The sequence below is a fragment of the Aspergillus brasiliensis genome, assembly GCF_001889945.1.
Source record: "Aspergillus brasiliensis CBS 101740 unplaced genomic scaffold ASPBRscaffold_7, whole genome shotgun sequence".
In the NCBI taxonomy this organism is placed as follows: Eukaryota; Fungi; Ascomycota; class Eurotiomycetes; order Eurotiales; family Aspergillaceae; genus Aspergillus; species Aspergillus brasiliensis.
The window spans coordinates 893,607-914,290 of NW_027137448.1; the positions used below are offsets into that span (position 1 = coordinate 893,607).

The 20,684-nt window shown below is 49.8% G+C and overlaps 9 protein-coding genes across 9 annotated transcripts; 5 read left to right on the forward strand and 4 right to left on the reverse strand.

The window, feature by feature from the left end:
- Positions 1–258: 258 nt before the first annotated feature.
- ASPBRDRAFT_75747 (uncharacterized protein) lies at positions 259–1,598 on the forward strand. Its single transcript, XM_067629292.1, has 2 exons — positions 259–766; positions 827–1,598. The coding sequence occupies exons 1-2, from the start codon at positions 486–488 to the stop codon at positions 1,455–1,457; spliced, it is 912 nt and encodes a 303-aa protein (XP_067478364.1). The 5' UTR covers positions 259–485; the 3' UTR covers positions 1,458–1,598.
- Positions 1,599–3,397: 1,799 nt separating this feature from the next.
- ASPBRDRAFT_179180 (uncharacterized protein) lies at positions 3,398–6,664 on the forward strand. The gene is made up of 3 exons (XM_067619896.1): positions 3,398–4,001; positions 4,077–4,816; positions 5,574–6,664. The coding sequence occupies exons 1-3, from the start codon at positions 3,645–3,647 to the stop codon at positions 6,166–6,168; spliced, it is 1,692 nt and encodes a 563-aa protein (XP_067478365.1). The 5' UTR covers positions 3,398–3,644; the 3' UTR covers positions 6,169–6,664.
- ASPBRDRAFT_603400 (uncharacterized protein) lies at positions 6,273–6,667 on the forward strand. The gene has a single exon (XM_067628210.1). The coding sequence runs from the start codon at positions 6,377–6,379 to the stop codon at positions 6,587–6,589; it is 213 nt and encodes a 70-aa protein (XP_067478366.1). The 5' UTR covers positions 6,273–6,376; the 3' UTR covers positions 6,590–6,667.
- A 144-nt stretch (positions 6,668–6,811) lies between these two features.
- On the forward strand, positions 6,812–8,097 carry ASPBRDRAFT_179185 (thioredoxin-like protein 1; the record flags this gene model as incomplete). The annotated part of the gene is made up of 3 exons (XM_067619897.1): positions 6,812–6,966; positions 7,104–7,251; positions 7,326–8,097. Exons 1-3 carry the CDS (start codon positions 6,888–6,890, stop codon positions 8,095–8,097), a joined length of 999 nt encoding a protein of 332 aa, XP_067478367.1. The 5' UTR covers positions 6,812–6,887.
- Positions 8,098–8,145: 48 nt separating this feature from the next.
- ASPBRDRAFT_44039 (uncharacterized protein) lies at positions 8,146–8,645 on the reverse strand. The gene has a single exon (XM_067625114.1). It carries the CDS (start codon positions 8,395–8,397, stop codon positions 8,170–8,172), a length of 228 nt encoding a protein of 75 aa, XP_067478368.1. The 5' UTR covers positions 8,398–8,645; the 3' UTR covers positions 8,146–8,169.
- A 1,581-nt stretch (positions 8,646–10,226) lies between these two features.
- Positions 10,227–10,971, reverse strand: ASPBRDRAFT_603563 (uncharacterized protein). Its single transcript, XM_067628215.1, has 2 exons — positions 10,602–10,971; positions 10,227–10,521 (listed from the first exon to the last, which is right to left on the reverse strand). Exons 1-2 carry the CDS (start codon positions 10,791–10,793, stop codon positions 10,381–10,383), a joined length of 333 nt encoding a protein of 110 aa, XP_067478369.1. The 5' UTR covers positions 10,794–10,971; the 3' UTR covers positions 10,227–10,380.
- Positions 10,831–11,855, forward strand: ASPBRDRAFT_675999 (uncharacterized protein). Its single transcript, XM_067628927.1, has 2 exons — positions 10,831–11,634; positions 11,686–11,855. The coding sequence occupies exon 1, from the start codon at positions 11,178–11,180 to the stop codon at positions 11,433–11,435; it is 258 nt and encodes an 85-aa protein (XP_067478370.1). The 5' UTR covers positions 10,831–11,177; the 3' UTR covers positions 11,436–11,634; positions 11,686–11,855.
- A 2,114-nt stretch (positions 11,856–13,969) lies between these two features.
- ASPBRDRAFT_603420 (uncharacterized protein) lies at positions 13,970–14,939 on the reverse strand. The gene has a single exon (XM_067628211.1). The coding sequence runs from the start codon at positions 14,603–14,605 to the stop codon at positions 14,057–14,059; it is 549 nt and encodes a 182-aa protein (XP_067478371.1). The 5' UTR covers positions 14,606–14,939; the 3' UTR covers positions 13,970–14,056.
- Positions 14,940–17,718: 2,779 nt separating this feature from the next.
- Positions 17,719–19,575, reverse strand: ASPBRDRAFT_66141 (uncharacterized protein; the record flags this gene model as incomplete). Its single annotated transcript, XM_067628672.1, has 9 exons — positions 19,263–19,575; positions 18,981–19,157; positions 18,890–18,960; positions 18,694–18,788; positions 18,547–18,557; positions 18,437–18,489; positions 18,281–18,401; positions 18,083–18,179; positions 17,719–18,042 (listed from the first exon to the last, which is right to left on the reverse strand). Exons 1-9 carry the CDS (start codon positions 19,340–19,342, stop codon positions 17,719–17,721), a joined length of 1,029 nt encoding a protein of 342 aa, XP_067478372.1. The 5' UTR covers positions 19,343–19,575.
- Positions 19,576–20,684: the final 1,109 nt, after the last annotated feature.

Genomic DNA, 20,684 nt, shown 5'->3' on the forward strand with positions numbered 1-20,684 from the left:
TTGAGGGATTCTCAAACGCCACGATTTCAGCGAAGCCCCAGTCTGGTGGAGAATAGTCTAGCCGTATCGGGAAAGCAGGGCGAGCAATCCTGTATTCTGATTGGCTCTAGTCTTCCATCCACGATATCGCCGTTGAAATATCTATTGAGTCTGCTCCATCTGGCCTCCATTCTGGCCTTTGGTTGGGCAGATCTATATGGATAAGCATAGCCTCAAGCTCCCGCTAGCTGCTTGTTTGAGCTTTTGAGGTACATGCCTGGGAAACACAGCCTTGTGGGTGCAAATGATGGTACCGTGAAGAAAATGTGTGATTCTGCTAGGACTATAGCGGCCTTCAAGGGGAATGATGGTTGCCTGGGAATTGTTATATAACTTGCTTTTCCCCTACCGATGTTGCAATGAAGCAGACTGGTCTGAAGTCAACTCTTTTAGCCTCTACTACTCCATAGGAGATACTGACGCGTTGTCCTCTCTTTGCCGCAGTCATGGCCGTCGACTACCGACATGGTCTTTCCATTTTGGAATTAATTGTATACTTACCGTCCCTGTTCATATCATTGTTCATGGGCTTTCGCCATGGCTTTCAGAGAAATGCCGGCTGGGTTCTCTTGATAATCTTCTCCTTGGCCCGCATTGTTGGCTCGTGCTGTTACTTGGCCACGATAGCCCACCCTGAGACGATCAACCTTTATATTGCATGGGGAGTTTGCACGTCTATCGGACTGGCCCCTCTGATCTCCACTTGCATCGGTCTTTTGTCCCGAATGTACGTGCCATTTCCTTCCGTTCGAAATCGTCTGGTTACTAACAGACCCTGCTACTTCAGGAACGATTCCATCCAACGCAAAACCGGACGAGGCCTACTTCCAGCCTTTTTCAGATTAGTCGGCCTTCTCACACTGGCGGGCATGATCCTATGTATTGTTGGTGCAAGCGAGAGCTCTAGCCTTCAGGGTATCACCAATAGCACGGAGGCCAAAATTGGTGATGTCCTATACGTTATCTCCTGGGGTTGCCTCTGTCTTCTGCTACTCGTCATCGGAAGCAAGTATGAAAGCATTGAGGATGGTGAACATCGCTTGCTGTTGGCAGTCGGGCTGTCGGTTCCGTTGCTACTCGTGCGCCTCATATACTCCCTATTGTCGGTATTCACGCACAACCCCACGTTCAACATGTTGACTGGCAATGTCACCGTCTTCCTGGTCATGGCTGTTCTGGAGGAGATCGTGATTGTTGTGATTTGTCTGGGAGTCGGAATGACTTTGGAAGTCCGACAACGTCCGACAGAGTATGAGGCACCGGCTCAGGGAGATCCCGAGCTTGGATCTCGGCAGAGTCCTGGAAGGATGTCGTACAACTCCGGTAAACAAGAGCGGAGGAGAAAAAGGAGACGCGGTGGGCCTATTAGCCAGCTCATTGGACTGGCCATCGATGAGATCAGATCTAGAAGGCAGTGAGGGGTCTATTTGTACTGGGAGTTGCTGTTTGTTGATATGTATTGAGCCCTGAAGACTTTCCTGAGAGTCACATAGAAGATTAATGTATTCAAGTGATTTAGTAGCACACCAGTCGAGTAAACATATAATAACCGTCGTCTGAGGCTCGCATCGACCCAGCACAGTAAACCGATCATTTCATAGTATATAGACGCTGAGTAGAATACCAGGCATTGATGGCATACACTCAGTCACTCCATTCCAGAATCTATTGGTACTTTAAGCATCAACAGATCTTCAATGCTAAAGAGTCAACAAAGGTGCTCCTCCGTAGATAGATAGTAGTATCTTTATCGAGCAATAGGAAACGCCATACTCGCTTAGGCTAGCGCTTACTTCACGTGACTAACAGCTTAAGCGAAAAGACCAATTTTCCTCCGTTTTTCTCTCACCCACCGTTTTCCCTTTCTCTTACAGTCACTCAATCTGCCTTTCAACTCTCAGCCATCGGGCTTTTGGAGTATTATGAATGATTCCTTTCCGTCCTTTGGCTTGAGCGAAGTTGTTTTCACTCACCCCGTAGATGATTGACTGCAAAATGTTTGCAGGATTATTCATTGTCTATTCCTTTTCATTGCTTTCCTGCGTCTTTTTTCCCTAGTAACATAACGACACCACACAGTGCGCTTCTAGCCTTTTCAATGGCAAAGAGGCATACTTTTTTTCAAGTTCGTTCAGTGGGAGATCAAAACCAAACAGTTTTTAGCAGAGCTGCGTCTACTCCACCCTGGTGTTCGCTTTGATCGGACGGCAGGACTATTTTTACGACGGACATCTTGAGTTCTATCTCTATTCTTTTTCTTATCTGTAGCTTTGCACATTATCATGTGCGATGCGTAGACCGGGGAAGTTGGAATGGATGTTTCTTCGTTTGTACGGAAAGCATTCCGAGGAAGTGGACATGTTCCGGTGCTACTGGAAAGGGCACTTTGCGAACTGCGAAAGTGCAAGCCAATTAACGCCCCTTGCGTCTGGTTACTCGTCACATCTGTCTGGGGATGATCGTTACTGCTGGCCTGAGATCAGTCCGAAAAAAGGCTGAAGCTTTGGGATGATAATTGATGGCCAAGCATGTTGCTTCGTTGCGGTCGCCAACGTGTATTATATCAGCGACGAGAGCATGACGACGATTGATACTGATAAGTATCGGAGAGCTATATGGAGTACAGTTGTGAGAACCTTTTAAGCGTTGTTTGTCAGGAAGCTCTATCCAGCAGACTTCTAGAATGGTTCTGAAGGGCTGATAGCAGTTATCATGAGAGCCAGACTCTTGGAGCTGAGTAATGGGAAGATTCTGGACGGATAAAAGGTTTAGTAATGGGAACCAGCAAAAGGGCGAGGCAGTGGGTGCACCCGGAATTTACCGCGGCTTGAGAGCAGTGAGACGGCGACTCTCTGCCAAAGAGAATGTTCCTGTTAATAATATGGCAACGGACCCGCCCGTGGACCCAGAAATGAGCGATAGACTAGTCGCATCGGCTATCATCGTTGCATGGAGATGGTTGCTGCCCCTCTTGAGAGCTCACAACTTTGAAGTCTGAACTCAATGAGACGCAAATCATCGACCATCGACAAACAATGGCTCAGTCAATCAATGCTCTTTGGCACTCTGTAAAAATCAACAATTCGTAGACTGGGATCGGAGCCATGGGTCGGGAAAAGCGAGGGTCGATTGCCGGAGATCGGCTCACCCAATTCAGTGTCTCCTCACAAGCCAAACGGAACTGCCAGTTGCCCGCGGGCTAAAGAGATTCACGGCGCCAGAAATGCGGAGAGAGCGACCTGCTGAGTCAAAAGAATCGGCCCAGAGCTCGTCAATCTGCGTGTTGCCATTGGTGCACCGTGCCTGGACAACGGACTCGGCATAATACTCAGTCGTTGTGAAGGAAGTCGCTGGAACTGCGGAGGGGACATTCGTGGCCTATTAGTATTTAGTATCCCTGTCTTCGTCTCTCCCCTTTCTCCTCTTCTCCTACTTTAGCTCTCTCTCTCTCTCTCTCTCTCTCTGTCCTTCCTTTCTCTCCCGTCTTACACCCGAGGTAATCCATCTGTCCCTGGGTTTCTTCATCCACCCTTTGTGTACCATCCACCTTTCGCATCCAATCCACCCCCTGAGCATTCGTCTCCTTTCCTCTACATTCTTTCACAATGGCATCGGCTGCTAGAACGGCTTCCCGGGCCTTCCTCCGCTCGACCCCCGCTACCTCTTCCTTCAGACCTGCTGCTCGCAGTGCTCGCTTTGCCCTCCCCTCTCAGGGTTTCCGTGCCGCTTCTCGCCGCGGTTATGCCTCCGAGGCTGGCGAGGCCAAGTCCTCTAACAGCCTCCTGTGGGCTGGTATTGCCGCTGCTGGTGGTGTTGGCGCCTACTTCTTCCTGAAGGGTGGTGATGCTTCCGTCAGCTCCAAGGACTTTGTCCCCAGCAAGGAGGACTACCAGAAGGTGTACGATGCCATTGCTCACCGTCTCGCCAACGAGACCGACTATGACGATGGCAGCTATGGACCCGTAAGTGACATTCTCCATCTGATGACTTTAACTTATTGAGTGGACGAGAAGCTGACACTGGTGGTTGTTTGATAGGTTCTTGTTCGTCTGGCCTGGCACGCAAGCGGTACCTACGACAAGGAGACTGGCACTGGTGGCAGCAACGGTGCTACCATGAGATTCGCCCCCGAGTCCGACCACGGCGCCAACGCTGGTCTCAAGCACGCCAGAGACTTCTTGGAGCCCATCAAGGCCCAGTTCCCCTGGATCACCTACTCCGACCTCTGGACCCTGGCTGGTGCCTGTGCCATCCAGGAGCTGGGTGGCCCTGCCATCCCCTGGAGACCTGGCCGTCAGGACAAGGACGTTGCTGCTTGCACCCCTGATGGACGTCTTCCCGACGCCACCAAGGAGCAGTCGCACATCCGTGACATCTTCTACCGCATGGGATTCAACGACCAGGAGATCGTTGCTCTGGTTGGAGCCCACTCCCTTGGTCGTGCCCACACTGACCGCTCCGGCTTTGACGGTCCCTGGGACTTCAGCCCTACTGTCTTCACCAACGAGTTCTTCCGTCTGTTGGTGGAGGAGAAGTGGCAGCAGCGCAAGTGGAACGGCCCTAAGCAGTTCACTGACAAGTCCACCGGTACCCTCATGATGATGCCTGCTGACCTTGCCCTGACCAAGGACAAGGCGTTCCGCAAGTACGTCGAGCAGTATGCCAAGGACAGCGACCTCTTCTTCAAGGACTTCTCCAATGTGTTCGTCAAGCTCCTTGAACTTGGTGTCCCCTTCACCAGCAAGGCTGAGGACCGCTACGTCTTCAAGACCTCTGAGTAAATTTTCTCAGGGTCTTTGTGAATATTCTGGGTTCGGTTTGTTTCAGGATTTTAGCTGCGGAGCATTGTTTTTCTCTTGTTCACATTTTTGATATCCGACATGTTCTCGATCGATGTTCGACGACCATAGCATGCGTCTTAGACAGGCATGTCTTGCCGCGGGGCAATAAACCATACAGGGGTGGAAATATCTAGATTAGATCAATAAACCATCCGATTTGAAGATTCACCAAATGTTCTGTGTTCGTACTTGCCGTGGTATTTAGTAGTCTAGTAGTGGTGGCATTTAGCTAGCGAACGTAGGGCGATATACTAAAGGATATATATCACACCTACCACTACTACTAGTAGCTAAAGTCCGGCTGATAACCCATCGCTTGATCAAGCAAGGCACGGCTACTTTATTATACTTGCGACGTAACGAAATCGACCCGACATTCAATCACGTAGCACAATGTATCGTTGTTGTCTCGCCGCGTCGGCATCTCTCCGGAAGCGCACAAGAAGTGGCGGCGGTGCGGAGCCGACGAGAAAGTCTTCTTTCAATCTCCGAACTGCAACCGCCGCATCAAATCACCTAGACTGAAGCCCACCAAGAGCCCTCGTCTCTCAAGATACAAACCAGACTGAATGGAGCAATAACCAAAGTCCGTATTAACCTACACTAGAGAGACAGTGAAGAAGCCAACCCACCTAGTCACCCGCGCAGAAGCCATTGGCGTCCGCACTGCAATATCCATCCCACCATGACCAGATCCAACAACCCCCTCACACAAGACTACTACGAAGTCCTAAACCTCCCCTTCACAGAGACACCAACCGCGCTCTCCAAACAACAACTCAAGGCAGCCTATCATAAGGCTCTCCTAAAACACCACCCGGACAAAGCGCCCGGCGCAATCGCAAAGGATGTTCAGACCACCACCAGCAGCAGCCTTCCTACATCAGATACAAATTCCCCATCGCACACGGGCCATCGCTACACAATAGACGAGATCACAACCGCATACAAAACACTATCTGATCCATACCTACGCGCTGAGTACGATCGGTCGCTGCGACTCGATCGCGCGCGGGTCGCGGAGCGGGAAAAGACAGGGACGGTGTTCCATACGGGGTTGGAGGTCGTTGATCTGGAGGATCTTGCGTGCGATGAGAGTGATGCTGATGGCGCGCTCTGGTATAGAGGGTGTCGGTGTGGCGATGAGAGAGGGTTTTTGGTTACGGAGCAGGATCTGGAGAGGGAGGCGGATCATGGGGAGATTGTTGTTGGGTGTCGGGGGTGTAGTTTGTGGATGAAGGTTTTGTTCGCTGTGGAGGATGATGATGGGGATGAGCAGGATACTTGAGTGGTGCTATGGGATGTGTGACTGGTTTCGTCTTCATCGGGCATGGATGGATGGCTGGATTACTCGCTCGGGCTATACCCTTGGAATGCCTTGATCACGATCATTGTGACCTGCACTTGGATGCTGCATCATCCCATGAGTGGCATTGCGCACTGCGCATCCTGTCTGTGTGCAAAGAACTCGTCGAAGGATAGGCTCATAGAGGAGCATGAGCCTGCCGCAGCGGACGCTCGTGGTCAAGGGGCACTTTGACCCGAGTACCACCCTCCAGGGGTGGTTGAGATACTGCTCGCGACATCTATGCAGTATTCTGGGTGCTTATATGCTGTGGCAAACCTGGTTTATCTGGACTTGGTTGCTGTCGCCGCCAGGTCTGCCTGCATTAGAGCCTGAGCCGCCAGCGTTGAGATATGATACATGAGATTTATAAACTAGACTACAGGGGAATGGACTGAATATGGATATATGAATAGACATGCATTTCATTGAATCAAAGACATCTTATGAATCTGTTTAAGTCAAGTCCTCACAGCACCGACTAGTTCTCATACTGTTGTAGTGGGCAGGTCTGCAGCAGCAGTCGGCGGGGGCGTTGATGACATATCCGCATATATCTCCAGTCACTAGTTAACAGTAACCACCACCGCAGCTCACCAAACCACCGCCAACCTTCCCCCATCTCCCTTCGCGTCATTTACCACGCGACATCTACCTCCACGATGTCGGAACTCGTGCAAATTACTTCACGCGAGCAATTTAGCTCTCTTCTGAGCTCCTCCACCTTTGTTGTGGCTGACTGTGAGCTCCAATCTGATTTCCCCCACCTTCCCCTCCCCACCACCACCATTCACTTCTCACCTCACAACATCACTCCATCGTCTGCATTCAAACAAACCTTTCAAGAATCACAAACTGACCCATCGAAACAAACATAGTCTACGCAGATTGGTGCGGACCATGCAAAGCCATCGCCCCGGCATACGAGCAGCTCGCCTCGCAGCTCTCGCGCCCGAACAAGATCACCTTTACGAAGATCAACGTTGACAACAACCAAGATATCGCAAGGCAGTATGGGATTACAGCGTACGTGCCATGTCCCACCGAGTTACCATCCTACAAAGCGTCATACAAGCAGCTACTGACTACTGATAATGAAGTATGCCGACCTTCGTCCTCTTTGAGCGCGGCCGCCCAACCTCGACCGTCCGCGGCGCCAACCCCAAAGAACTCAACGACCTAGTCCGCAAGCTCGCCGCTGAAGCCCAGAAAGCACCCGAGGGCGACGACGCCGGTTCCAGCAGCGGCGTAGGCTGGATCGGAGCTCCCGCACCCAAGAACTACAGCGATATCTCCGATCAATACGACCCGAAGGGACTGGAGCTGCTGAACCGGGCGAGCGAGTTCGGCACGGCCAAGACGCTCTTCGATAGCTCGAAGCCATCGTCCCTGAACAACGCCAAGGGCAAGGCCGGGGCAACACCGGATTGGGTGGAGAGTGATACGGACGAGCAGCTGATGCTGTTTATCCCGTTCCAGTCTACGCTGAAGGTGCATTCGTTGCAGATTACGTCGCTGCCACCGTCTGCTGAGGAGGAGGTTGAGGATGAGGACGAGCGGCCTATGCGTCCTCGGACGGTGTCGTTGTATACGAATCGGTCGCATGTGTTGGGATTCGACGAGGCGGATGATATCCCCGCGGTGCAGACGGTGACGATTCAGCCGGAGGATTGGGATCCCAAGACGGGTACGGCGAAGGTGGATTTGCGGTTCGTCAAGTTCCAGAGTGTGACGTCGTTGGTGATTTTCTTTGTGGATGGCGATGGGGATAGTGAGAAGTTGCGGGTTGATCGGGTTCGCATTTTTGGAGAGGCGGGTGAGAAGAGAGAGATGGGTAAGTTGGAGAAGATTGGTGATGAGCCGGGGGAGTAGAGGAAGCAGATACCACCGAAGTTGATACCACACAAGTATGAGTAGATATACACGAAGTATGATAGCGACGCACTAGAACAGAAGAGCGAAACAGTATACTCTACTTGGAACAATCAACAAGACATTCATAACCATGAATTTGATATGCATATTCATATTCAGTAATGTACTACGATAACTATTACGATTGACCATCATCCCACCCCCACAATCTGCACCACACATAACCAGCACAGAAAGCAGCAGTAACAAAACAGCCAACAAATCTATACTAAGACTGAAAAACATCACCATAGACATATATCACCCAAGATACAATCCATGATAGATAGTTTTGATAAAAGGAATGTCCGATCCCAAACCAAATGGTCTAATCCTCGTAGAAAAGAAACAGAAAGACCAATAAAGTAAGAACCGGCGTGCAATTTCATTCGTCTGTGACGCAACTGACACCTGAGATTTTGACAAACATCACGGAAAGATAAGATGTCCAGGCAACACGGGTGAAATAGTTGCGTCGCCGCACGAAGAAAGAAAAGAAAAAAAAATCCTTCAAAGGGGTGCTGGGATGGTGAAGTATTTATAGGAGAGTTGTGTGGGGAAGCTGGATTATTGGTTGTTCCGGTGGTAAGCGAGAATCATTCATTTCATTCAGTGGATGGGGGCCTGTGATGACATAAGCGGATATCGGGGGATGAAAATTCGGTGTGTGGAAGTTTTTTGCTTCCCTTCTTTTTTTTCTTCAACAAATATATCAGGCTGATGATGAGCTCAATTGGATGTTTTAACATATGATAGGAAGAGACTGACTCCCGTTGATCTGGGGGATTGATCTTAACTTTTCATCCACTGAGGCCTGCTTTATTTATTTCACTATGTTTATATCATATATTATCCTTGTTGTTATGGTGGTGGTTATATGATTATGGCGTATTTACTATCATCCTATCGGTGATATTCGTCGGAGGTTATAAGGCTGTTTGCTTATTGCTATTGCTATTGCTATTATCCTTGCTATAATAATAGTCCGCATTGCTATTGCTTGTTGCTTGCTTACCCTGTATGTTGTGGTCGGCGTGGCTGTTTCTTAGTGGTAGTCGTGATCGGACGGAGTCGTACTTGTGGTACTTTTTTCTCTCCGTCGTGCACATGCCAACTATGTTTTTTTCGCCGGCTGATTGCTTTCGGATGACAAGGATTCTTCTTCCGATTGCGCCTTGCGCCCTGCCCTGGCCCCAGGGCCTATCTAAGTAGTATCTACTAGGGTCGGGGTATAACTACTATTCTCATCGCCTAGCATGATGCCTGCTCGGTAAAACCAATCGCATCAAGGAATACCGGCATACTCCGTACATACCAACTAAATACGGTGACGGTAGATGCGCTTCTTGCATTGGTTTGGTCTGAACATGGGGGCAAATTGTCGTCGTAAGCCGGAAGGTCGTAGGAGTTGTCTCGTGGTAGTGTGCATGTCAGATTTTTTCTTCTCTTGCACGATGCCTGTGTTCTGTTGCTGCAGATGTCCGTGTCCGTCGTCGTCGCTAATCAGCATCACTGCCGATGGATCGCCTGATGCATTAACTGTTTGAGCCACCTTTTTTAGCCCCAACATGTAAGCCTGTGAGGATTGTTCAGTAAAAAAAGACCCATGGTTCCATCCCACTCGCACGTTCTGCAGCCTGCACCCGCGCCGCGCCCGGGCACCGCTCTCACGTCAGGACCTTGGGGGCTGATACCACCGGGCAAATCTGAAGGGCCAATTGCCAAAAGAAAAAATCTGGTTCAGCTTCCTTGGTCAACCCGCTTCCTCACGGACCGTGCTGAACCAGCTGAGAGCATTGTTCTTTTCGGGATGCTCAGTGCTTACCGCGATCCGCTTGGTCTGACCGAGATCCCACTGCGACCCAAGGAACCACAAGCCTACCTTATCTCAGACGAATTCCCTCACGTAACGATTGTTGTCGTGATTGATTGATGCTGATAGTTGGTCTTTGCCGCGCCCGCTTTCCCCCACTTGCAGGGTGCAATGTGCAGAGGATAATCCAAGACCTTCTCTTTTCTGGGCCCTAGGCTGGGGCGGGCGTCGATCATGTTGGGACACTGGTCGACGCAGGACGCAGCCAGCAGCCATCTGATGGACCGCACAAGTCGCATCACTCTCTCTGTATGGATGCTCATTGTCCCGTGCATAGTCACACTGGCGACCCATGAGGCAGAGGGGGCTATTGGGTCTCCGCCGAAAGTCTCAGTGTGAGACAGCGCTTTCCGACTGGCAGAAGCTGACTAGAATGTGGAGTAGCGCGCCATGGAAGCAATTCCTCCTGCGATAAAGTTCAACCGAAGGCACCTTGGCCTCGCGCTATTCCGCGCAGGTTTGCCTGCGACCCAGAAATTCGAACTTTTGGTATCCATATCTGCATGACTCTGTTATCAATTCCAATTGCTTAGCGATGTCGGCGGCGAAAGTTTTCGCGCACAGGGAAATCGCACGCCCAGATACCTACCCTTTCAAGGATTGGTACCTCCAATCGCATCCCAGCGGACGGTGCCGGACCATTTGAGTGGGAGACGTGCTCCATCAGACGTATCGGGTCCGATGTTGCCATTATCTCTGTTTTGCTCGTGCATCGGATGCTGTTGTTTTGAATTATGCGCTCTGGTCCACTCTGACTCGATAAGTGCTGCCGTGGAATCATCCGTATCGCGAGTAGTATACAGTGTATACATATAGTACTGTAGTCGGGTAGTTATGCTTGCCGTGGCTCCGAAGGAACCGCAATCCCAAGGCCAAGTTTAATAGCCCAACTATTTGCTTCTCCGCATTTTTATTTTCGATAGCCCAGGTTTGGCGTCTTGGAAGTGGCGACTATGCGTATATGGTAAGTAGTAAGAATATGGAGAATTGGAGACAGGTAGATAGTCGTATTAGCTTGTCCCATCGGGAGGGTTCGCACTATTTTCGCCGTTCTCAACCTTCGTAAAGAGAGTTTGTTAGGAATAGACTCTCTCGGGCGAACGGTGAGCTTCTTCTCTGTTTGCGTGATTTCTGTATCTTAATTTCCCCGGTGACGCCATTTCCCATGGAGCCACGGACAATCATTATCCTGGGAGCGGCTACGAGGTCCCTCGCCCAAGATCCCGACTGGAGCCCACACGCAATGAGCTCTCCAGCCTCCAGGTCCCCAATGCGAGCTGGAACCACGGGTCGGGATACTATCTATATACCGGACTGGGCTAGGCTCGGGACGAATAACCAATACCCTTGGCCCTCCAGCGCGCATGCCTCCAAAAGCTCCGACAACACGATCCAAGATGGAGCAGCGCTGGGATGGGGTTGAGTAAGAGATACTCTCATAGTCATGATTTTCGCCATGGCTGATAGTGGTGCAAATCACACACTTTCCTTCCTCCCCGCTAGCATCCATTGGATCCCTCCCGAGTTCCTCCACGATGGAGCACGTCGCCGTCACAGCATCGACTAGATACGTAGTAGATACACCCAAGTATGATGCTGTTCAATACGCACGTGCAAAGAGAGTTCGTGGCTTATAAGGTGTCGGGCCTAGGTAATTTCTTTGTCGTATTCAGCGGTTGCTGCGATCGGCCACTTTAGTCCATGATCTTCTCTGCACCACACCAGGAACAGAACTCAAAAGAGCACGCCACATGGATGATGTCCCGTCTGCCCGCTTGGGTTCGACGGTGTTCTGGCGTGCCGAGACGAGCATGCAGCTGTGATGGGAATCAGCACGAGATGGAAATAATCAAATCACACCCGGAAGTCACTCGTGGATTGACACGGTTTAAGCTCAGCTAGCAGCCCTGTACCTAGTCTCAGGGTAATATCCTGGATCCTTGTTGGCTCATGAACGGTAAACACAAAGAAAAATAAAATGCGGGATGTTAGCTGTTCATCACTATCACACTTGATGTATCCAGCGATACCCAAATCAGGAATAAACAAATGAAAAGCCAAAAGTCAAAAGAGACGTGGAATTCCGACTTGGTTTAGTCCGCAGTGGAACACGCAGTAGCGCAGGCAAGTGGTGTGGTTGGAAGGTCCCCGCAAAAAGTGCGGTAGCTTCATGCCGGCAATGGACGGCCGACTTTACGCCAGTCCCAGCCCGTCCAGCAGGCACGAGGACCGCTTGGCAGCTGGATTGATAGTTTAGGCTGTTTAGCAGCTACGACTAACTCAACCGCTTCCATTCATTATTCAACTCGGGTGGTCGGCGTGTCCATTTCGCCCATGAGCACGAGGGACATCAATACCATCTTTGTTGGCGAGTTCATCTTAGGCGAGCATACCAACCATGGTCTACTGCCGAGAATGGGAGGGTGGTGGCATAGCTGGCATATGGCATCATTGGCATGGTCTGATGATGGGGTGGATTCCTTCTCCGAAACGACCCAGGGTCGGGCAAAGAGATCACTCGGAAATATGTTGCAGTGTGCATATTGTGTCCCTGTGTATGAACCACGGATTAATGATAACACCGGTACCCTCTTCATCCTTGGTTCATAACCGCAATGACAATCATCAGAAAGGGCTCGGAACTCTGCCGGGATCGGAACCATAGAAAGAGATAGACAGAGAGTGTGTATAGTGGAAGTGAGGGTGAGGGTCCTGGATTCTGAGGCCACCACGGTAGCACAATTGGAGACTGAAGACTCGTACGTGGCGGTTGCTATTGCTAGAATCAAGCTCACCCCCGTGTCGAGGATTCGAAGGTTCGAAGAAGCCTCTAAGAGACTTCGGTTGCATTAGGTAAAGACACCATGTTCGACGTTAATTGATTGCGATGGAGAAGGTTTGTCTGCTCATGACGTAGCGACCTTCACAGCATTATCCCGTTTAGTCAGGGGCCATTTGATTGGCTTCAGGATGAGGTGAGATCCCTAATGGCGATTTAGGAGAGGTTATCGCCATTTTAGTGTCATACGGAGAATATACTCCATTCTACTACTGACTAGTGGACGCTGAGAGGTAAAACATTCGGAGATAGCTTGGCTCCGTCTCCCCCTTCCCCCTTTACGGAGGCAACGAGGATTTACCGGTAGACACTGTACTCCGTAGTCACTGAATAGTCACGTAACTAACTATACGCAATGGGTTAGTGCTGTTCAGTCAGAATTCTGGGGACCTGACTAAGACGAAACCGAGACACGCCCAGACATCGCCGACTGTGATTGGAGGGTTGCGGTCCGCGTAGTCTGTTTCAGATTCCGAGCTTGCTGTTTTTATCAAACGCTCGACGTCGGTACATAGTACTTTGTAAGTACACAGTAATCCACGGAGGAGGAAGAGGAGACTTCCAGTTTGCCGGCGGAATTCCTACTGATGCCCTAACGGATGGAGAGGTTCCATTAAACCAGTACCCTAGTCGCAGCCACATTAGGCCTAGCCCGTTTAGCCACTCTTCCCGTAGACTGCTTGTCTTGGCTCTTCCCGTAGATAGTACTACTGTGTTAAGTAGTAGTTAACTATTCCTCGTATGGAGAAGGCACGGCTTCGAAGATCTGCTGGTTCTGACTCTGGCACGTTGCACACCAGACCCGGTCGCTCGGTGATAGTCTCGCACCGATGAGGTGCTGGAAATTGACAGCGAGGGTAGTTTTCAGTCCTGCCTTCCACTTCAATTCTCTGGATGGGTTGAAACCCTCCTCCACACTAGGCGCTGCACTATTGGTTCGCCTGAACTTTATCGTATCACCCAAGGCCAGCATGATCTCGAGCGAGCTTAACGGGCAATGCCCATATTTTGGGCGTTGCATTAATTCCATAATTCCAATTCCATGACAATGAATTGATCTTTACGTGCGTCGTATCGAAGTCATGTGTTCACGCGATCAACCGTCAATCATTCCCCCCAAGGCGTTGCACGACAACTCTCTATATCAGACGATCATGATGCCTGAAGTATATATTCACCTTCCTGCTTGAGAATCGTCCCAGTCATTAGTCACTCATCGGCGTCGCATGATGTGCTGCCGCTTCAATGGTCCAGCATATACGCCGTAGGGTGAGTACTGGAAAGTAATTAATTGGGAGGATCCGCAATCGGTTTCTCCGGCCTATCTTATTCAAGGCAGCATCATAAGATGTCCGCGGTGGTGTGTCGCGGTCCTGGGACGCCGGTACCGATAAGGACCACTTCGCTCTCTCAGGCTCTCTCCAATCTCCATAGATCTTGTACCACTGTAAGACCAATTGATATCCATCCATAATCTTGGTACATATCTGGGCATCCGATAACCGTTGCTTCCGGTCTCCGCGGAACCTATTGGAAGACGAGGGTAGACTGCGGTGCCATATCTGACCCATTCTGATTCGCTTTTCTTTCTTTCTCTGCTCGCCTCCAGTTTCGGATCCAAGCGGCATTGAATCTGTCAAGTTTTCCCCATTCTGCCACCACCGGATACTCGCAGCCCGGACATTCCACCGTGCTTTGTCCAGCACAACGATTTTCTGTCTCTGATTCGTCCAAGAAGAAGGGGGGCCACGCATCCGTGAAGGGCCTTCGCCAAATTGACACTTTTCGCACGGTCGCAAATGAAAAGAGAAAATTTTCTTTTCTTTTTTTTTTTTCCCTCACTCGTGAGGACCTGCGTGGCCACCCACACACACGGGTACCACTGGCGCGGAAGACGGGATTTAGTCCCCTACCGCCCGTCTGTCAGCGCGGATGCGCGCCCATCCCCATTTTGAAACCCACACGCCGACGTCGCAAAGAGGCAAGATGCGCTGCATTCCGGTGGCGCTCATCTTCACCTACTCATCTAAACTGTCGGTGACATGCCGAAGCGGCGACTAGTAATGCGAGACAACCGTCGAGTCTAGAGATCTTTCGTATTTATTCCCGGGTGGAGTCCGGGAGTCGAATGGAGAAGGTGGGAGGAGGTTATGCTTGTCACCGGTGTACGGAGTAAGGTAAACACTTGGTGTCGGGACTCGGGAAATGATAGAGTTGTGGGTATATTGAGGATCATAGACGACCGTCGTCTGGAGTAAGTCTCCTGAAGGACACTATGCAGGCGCATGATGGGAATGGATGGAATCAGGACACGCTGGTAGACCACACCATAGTAGAGGCTGTAGAGCAGATGATACGCCATTCGCATTGCCCCTTCTAGACCGAAACCGCCTTAACAGTGCGAGAGGAAGAAAGAAGCTACTAACTATGGACTGTCGCCATCGATTTGTCAACCGAGGGCGATGACGACGGACGTTCATTTACCGCCTCCATTAGCTTATGCAGGTTTGATCCTATCGTTTTCCTTTGCGTGATTAGAATCCAGCCAGATGGGACCCGCATCGGCTTTTCCTTTGTTGTTGGTTGTGGTTGTTGTTGTGTTGTGTTGCTATTGCTGCAACGGTTCTTTGTTTGTGGCGACGGTTTACTTTGTGGCGACCAACAGGGGTCTTGCTGCATGCCTCGGAGAACTAGATTGGACCAGTCACTACGGAGTATCAGAGTAGTACTGGTTATGATTCTAATCAGTGGCATAACTGGACTAATCCCGGATCTTTGCGGTGGGCTGCTTTGCTGCTTACACTTCATGAATTAACCAACTCAAGCGAAATCCCCGGCATTGTCGACGGAGTCCGTAGCTAGTCCAACACTCTAACTAGCTAGCTAGCTGGGATTGTTGACCTACTGGAGCTAGGCCTGGCCGATGGAATCCCTCTTGCCTTCCATGCGCGGCCCCTCCGCCGCCTCCTTCGGTGTTTGCTGGTAGCGGTACTCCGTCGTAAACAGTGTAGCTCTGCAGAAAAGTAGCGCATAGAAAATTAGAAGAAGAAAAAAAAACTGGAGTTTCTTTTCCTTCCAAGAAACTATACTGGAGCTTCGGAGCTTGTGGAGGGTTCTAGTATCTAGTTTGTCCCCTACTACTCTAACTAACTACCTAACTAGACCTCAACTAGGCAGTAGCTGGGACGGTAGAACTTGCTTTGGCTTCCTTGGTAAGTTTTCTCGAAGCTCGACGGCTTCCATGCATAGATTAAATCAGTGGACAATACTAGCCGGAAGTGGTAAGTCGGCAGTTCTTCCCCCCTTCCGTCTCCCCTCTTCTTCCTCGTATTGCTTGCGGAATCGTTTCAACTTGCGCCGGTCGTGGCAAGCAATATAGCACGCTTCTAAAGCGTCGAATAATTGTTCTAGTCTCAAGACTACGTACCACCCGCGACCTTCTAGCATTTCTAGGCTGCGTACTACTGAGAAGCTAGACTCTCGCCGAGAACCACAAGAGATACCCATCCCCTCTCTTAATCTCTTAATGTTCCTGATTGTCTCCATCGTCATATACTGATTTCAAATTCTGGTTTCTGCCTAGCTCCTCTTTCTACCGTTAGTTTAGTAGTTATGGTATAGTTACTGTTGTAGTGAAGATAGTTAGGTAGGTAGCTTGCTAAGTAGGTGAGTAATATTATTGGCAATTTTACCTCGCTCGGGGCCCGTTCCGACTCCCGGAAGCTTCGTTCGAAAAAGGAAAAGTGGCCTGGCCAGGGAAATGGACGCCTTTCTATCTTTAGATCCACCCTCCCCCCGGGCGGCGGTGCTGTGGTTACTGGTTACTGCCCATTACCGTACAGAGTATGTATGTTATGATGTAGTATGCATGTAGTATGTAGTATGTTTGTAAGCAAAGCCAATCAATCACTCGATCAATCAATTGATTGATTGGACAGGAAGTGAAGGTAACAAGTCCAACTGACAAGAAGAAAAAAGTCTGTGCAACTGATGTACAAGGTGAGATACTCACCAGGGGCATGCCAGATGGACGAGTCATGTCGCTGAGCAGGGGACTCGGCAGGAGAACGTTTCAGACCGGTTGGACCAGTTGCGTGGCGGTGGCCAGGGTTTGGGATGGGCTATTGTGATGCTCATGGGCCGAGGCTGGAAGGGGAAATTGATAGGCCCCGGGAGGGTCCGTGTTCTGGAGTCTGACAGCTCTGCTTGCAATCCCCTTGCTTCCCATGATTTACCGTGGCGCAGCCTGTCACTTTGTCGCGTATCATCATCATCAGCGCCGCTCTAGTCTCTACTCAGGGACAGGGACAGACAATTTTTAGATGCCGTCATGTTGATCTTTTTCTTATGTTTGCTTCTGCATGATTGTCTGTTTGCATCACTCTTTCTTGGGGGAGGATGGGTTCTAATTTTACCTATCTAGCAAGTAAAACACGTCGTTCGGGAGATTTACGCGGCGGCCAACGCACCGTACCTGAATTTGAAACCCAAACTATCGAACGCGAAGATTGCCGGGCTTGCAGAAAATAGATAGTAGCATTCAAAAAAGACCTCTTTTATTGGCATTGGAGCCCTATCGTAGGCAGTCACATTCTTCTTTCCCACCTAAGAACGATGACTCGGCTACTACTATTTCTCCTACTTACTAGGGAAGGTTTAAAAATAAATATAATATAGTAGCAGTAGTAGTATACGGAGTAATCACAGGAGAACGAATAAGGCCTAACTAACATAATCATAAAAATAACTAAATTAAAAACCGAAATGAAAATATATCCAAGACAAAACTAACCCCAATCCAAGCAGCAACACCGAAGGAAAAGAAGAAAGCAAATCAGATCCCAAGAATCCATTTTGACAGCTGCGTTCATCTGCCATGCAAGCCCTGTTGTGCCACTTGGCGCGCGCCATCGGACAACAAAATACACGATTCAGAAGCAAGGGTCGTCGGGTTTTGCGGGCAGCATCGCAGGGGACGTTTCCCCTCTTTTTTACCATCGCTCCGCATCGGTTCCTGCAGTAGGCCGACCAAACCTGATCGATCCATCCCGCCGTTGAACAGGTCGCATCTCAAATGTGAGCGGATTCCAGGATTTCGCTCTGGGTTGGAAGGAAGGTAGGTAAGGTAAAGAGGCATTGTTTGTTGCTCGGTCGGTCGCGCGCGCGCACGCACTATCTGCTGCGTCACTGGCTCACAAGACACAAAGTTACTTTAGTTACTATCTACGTACCACTTCCCAAATTTTAGGAACCTCCCAAACTTGGTTCTTAGCTCCCCCGGTACTTTGGGTTTCGGAGTTTCCCAGTACCTTGGATTTGACATAACGCCTGAAAAAGAAAAGACCTATCTATTTACTCCGTAAGTAAGTATCTACCCAATCTATTTCATCTACAGTGAGTGGTTGGGTTCCAAGTATCCATCCATCTACCCCAGAACGATAGGGCAGATGCATGAACGGTTTTCTTCTTTGCCCAGAAATCTAGCCCAAGTAGGTTCAATAATTCGGTACGCACTATGTCTTTTGCGCAGCGCACCTGGCATATGACATGCTACCGGATAATAGAATCGCTACTAACTAACTTACTGGTACGATATGGGATGGGGGTGATGGCGGACCTGGCCACTCTCGGCTCTTCCCTAACTAAATGACAAGAATCATATGAAGAGAAATCAATTTGCGGACCTATTACCTACTTAGAACTTACCTAGGCCCATAGAGTAGTAACGGTCAAATAATATTAATTAAATAGGAATAATAATACCTATAATAATAAACGTTATTATTAACAGGGATTTGTCTGCCTAGCCTGGGAAGTACCTGGCTGGCAGGTAGGTACTTACTCCGTAGTAAGTACTCTGCTGTAGTGCCACCCATAAGGCCGGGTATCCCATAGTACCGACTCTAGCACCATGCCACAAGAGAGTGGGCCCCCTATCTACTCAGGACAGTTTCATAATTGGTGTAGAAATAATTTATTCCAGTCGCTTGTTTCTCGAAATTGCTAGTTGCCACTACTGCTAGATAGATTATACTTACGGACGTTTTTTTCGTTCGTGCTCTCTCTTATCAGAACTGGGGACTGACTTTCCGGGTTGGCTTTCATCGACCTGTCGAATCACTTGCATACCGTGGAGCCCAAAGAAATCCTAAAGGCAAGTCCAGAGCGAAGTCAACGACATTGAGAGAAAAGATAGGCAATGGCGAGAGAGAGACGGGGGAGGGGAAGACGGAAAATGGGGACTTGACAATGGGCACTGGCCAATTTGGCCCGGACAACAGCAATCTTGACAACTGATTTGACTGACTTGCCCATGTGTGTGCGTGCGTGCGTGGGTGAGAGAGAGTGTGTGTTGACTTCTTTCTCCAACTTCCGACCAATTGTTCTCTGTCGTTGCTTTGCTGATCTTACTCGAAATGTGGCCCGGGACGGTCCCAGTGTTGGAACATGGGCCACCCATTCCCTTCAATTGCAGTGCAGTGAGTGCACATCTTTGTTTCTTTCCCTTCTCTTTCCCGTTTTCCCTTTGAGTTTTTCCTTTTTGGAGGAGGGGAACAGGACCAAAGAACTAAGAGGACATCCCCCAAATGGCGGACGGGATGCTCAGTGGGGCCGACTAGCTTAGCCGGCGAGTCAATCCCTCCCTTTCACGGGTTGAGTCTATTGGCTTCCAATGCAGCCAACTTCGGTTGAATGTCACGATGTTTCCCCCCCGGCAGCCCAGGCCTGCTATCAGTGGCGGACATGCTTATTGGCTAGTCGGATGTGCTGCCCTCTTTCCCATTCCTTCTAAGTTCTAACACCATCATTCTTTTTGCTCTCTTTGCTCACTTGCTACTTGCTACTCTCTTTTCCCTCTACACACCATCCCCCGCCCCGCCCAACAAGGCCCCCACTTCTTTTTGGTTTGGAAATGCTGACTGGCCCGATTTGCGCTCACTCGTCCATGTCTGTGGGACAGACAAGCCGCTGATAAGCCAGATAGGCTAAGAGATGATGCAGGTCCTAATGGTAACCGGGACTATCATCCAACAGGTAGGTAGCGAGTAATACTACTGTAAGTTGTAGAACATTATCATTGCCAGGGCGAACCAGTTGGTTGCATTGTCATTTGATGGCAAAAAGTGTGATGAATGGTCTCATCGGTAAGCGCGCAGCTGTGATGTTGGACTTCCAGAGCTGAACAGGGGGAAAGGGAAGCATTGTGACTGGCAGAGAAGGAGGATGGGATCACAGAAGGTTGGCTACTATTTTGGGAGCAATAATAACTACGGTCTCGGATTGGGTTGTGTGGCAATTCACACACACACACACACACAGCACAGCCATTCCTATGAGAGTGAGTGCTAGTTAGTAGGTTGCCCATAAATACGGTACCGCTGAAAACATGGGAAAATTACGTGAGACAAACGAAAATTGTGGCCAACTTTCTTCTACATACTCAGACATACTTTCTTACTTTCGCTTCTTAATTCCATTTCTTCTGTAGTTAATCATTGCTATCAGGTAATAGAATCATATTCCTCTAGCCTAAACTACTCGGCCGTTATGAAGAGATTTTCTGGGGGGGGTGGAAGAGAGGAGGAGTCGGGGGGAGGGGAGCTTAAAGTGGCCATTTGGACCACCACGAGTGGGAATTGAAAGGCGTCAGTCACACCTGGTACGACCTACTATATCAGGTATCGTATAGATAGGCGTCGTACTCTCAGGAGCCAGGCTATCTTGTGGCATTTCTCCCACACGCTCATGCCATCGCGGCCTCCTATTGGCACATAATCATCTCCGCATTTACCAGGCCATTACCGTAGGACGTGGGTTCCGTAATAATGGGCT

Excerpts from the sequence above, each read along its gene's own strand:
- ASPBRDRAFT_75747 (XM_067629292.1), top strand. The coding sequence starts at position 486 with ATGGCCGTCGACTACCGACATGGTCTTTCCATTTTGGAATTAATTGTA. Across the intron at positions 767-826 it reads ATCGGTCTTTTGTCCCGAAT|GAACGATTCCATCCAACGCA; the intron begins GTACGTGCCATT and ends CTGCTACTTCAG.
- ASPBRDRAFT_179180 (XM_067619896.1), top strand. The coding sequence starts at position 3,645 with ATGGCATCGGCTGCTAGAACGGCTTCCCGGGCCTTCCTCCGCTCGACC. Across the intron at positions 4,002-4,076 it reads ACGATGGCAGCTATGGACCC|GTTCTTGTTCGTCTGGCCTG; the intron begins GTAAGTGACATT and ends GTTGTTTGATAG. Across the intron at positions 4,817-5,573 it reads TACGTCTTCAAGACCTCTGA|ATCCAACAACCCCCTCACAC; the intron begins GTAAATTTTCTC and ends CACCATGACCAG.
- ASPBRDRAFT_603400 (XM_067628210.1), top strand. The coding sequence starts at position 6,377 with ATGAGCCTGCCGCAGCGGACGCTCGTGGTCAAGGGGCACTTTGACCCG.
- ASPBRDRAFT_44039 (XM_067625114.1), bottom strand. The coding sequence starts at position 8,397 with ATGTCTATGGTGATGTTTTTCAGTCTTAGTATAGATTTGTTGGCTGTT.
- ASPBRDRAFT_603563 (XM_067628215.1), bottom strand. The coding sequence starts at position 10,793 with ATGATTCCACGGCAGCACTTATCGAGTCAGAGTGGACCAGAGCGCATA. Across the intron at positions 10,522-10,601 it reads AGGTACCAATCCTTGAAAGG|AGTCATGCAGATATGGATAC; the intron begins GTAGGTATCTGG and ends AATTGATAACAG.
- ASPBRDRAFT_675999 (XM_067628927.1), top strand. The coding sequence starts at position 11,178 with ATGGAGCCACGGACAATCATTATCCTGGGAGCGGCTACGAGGTCCCTC.
- ASPBRDRAFT_603420 (XM_067628211.1), bottom strand. The coding sequence starts at position 14,605 with ATGCGTGGCCCCCCTTCTTCTTGGACGAATCAGAGACAGAAAATCGTT.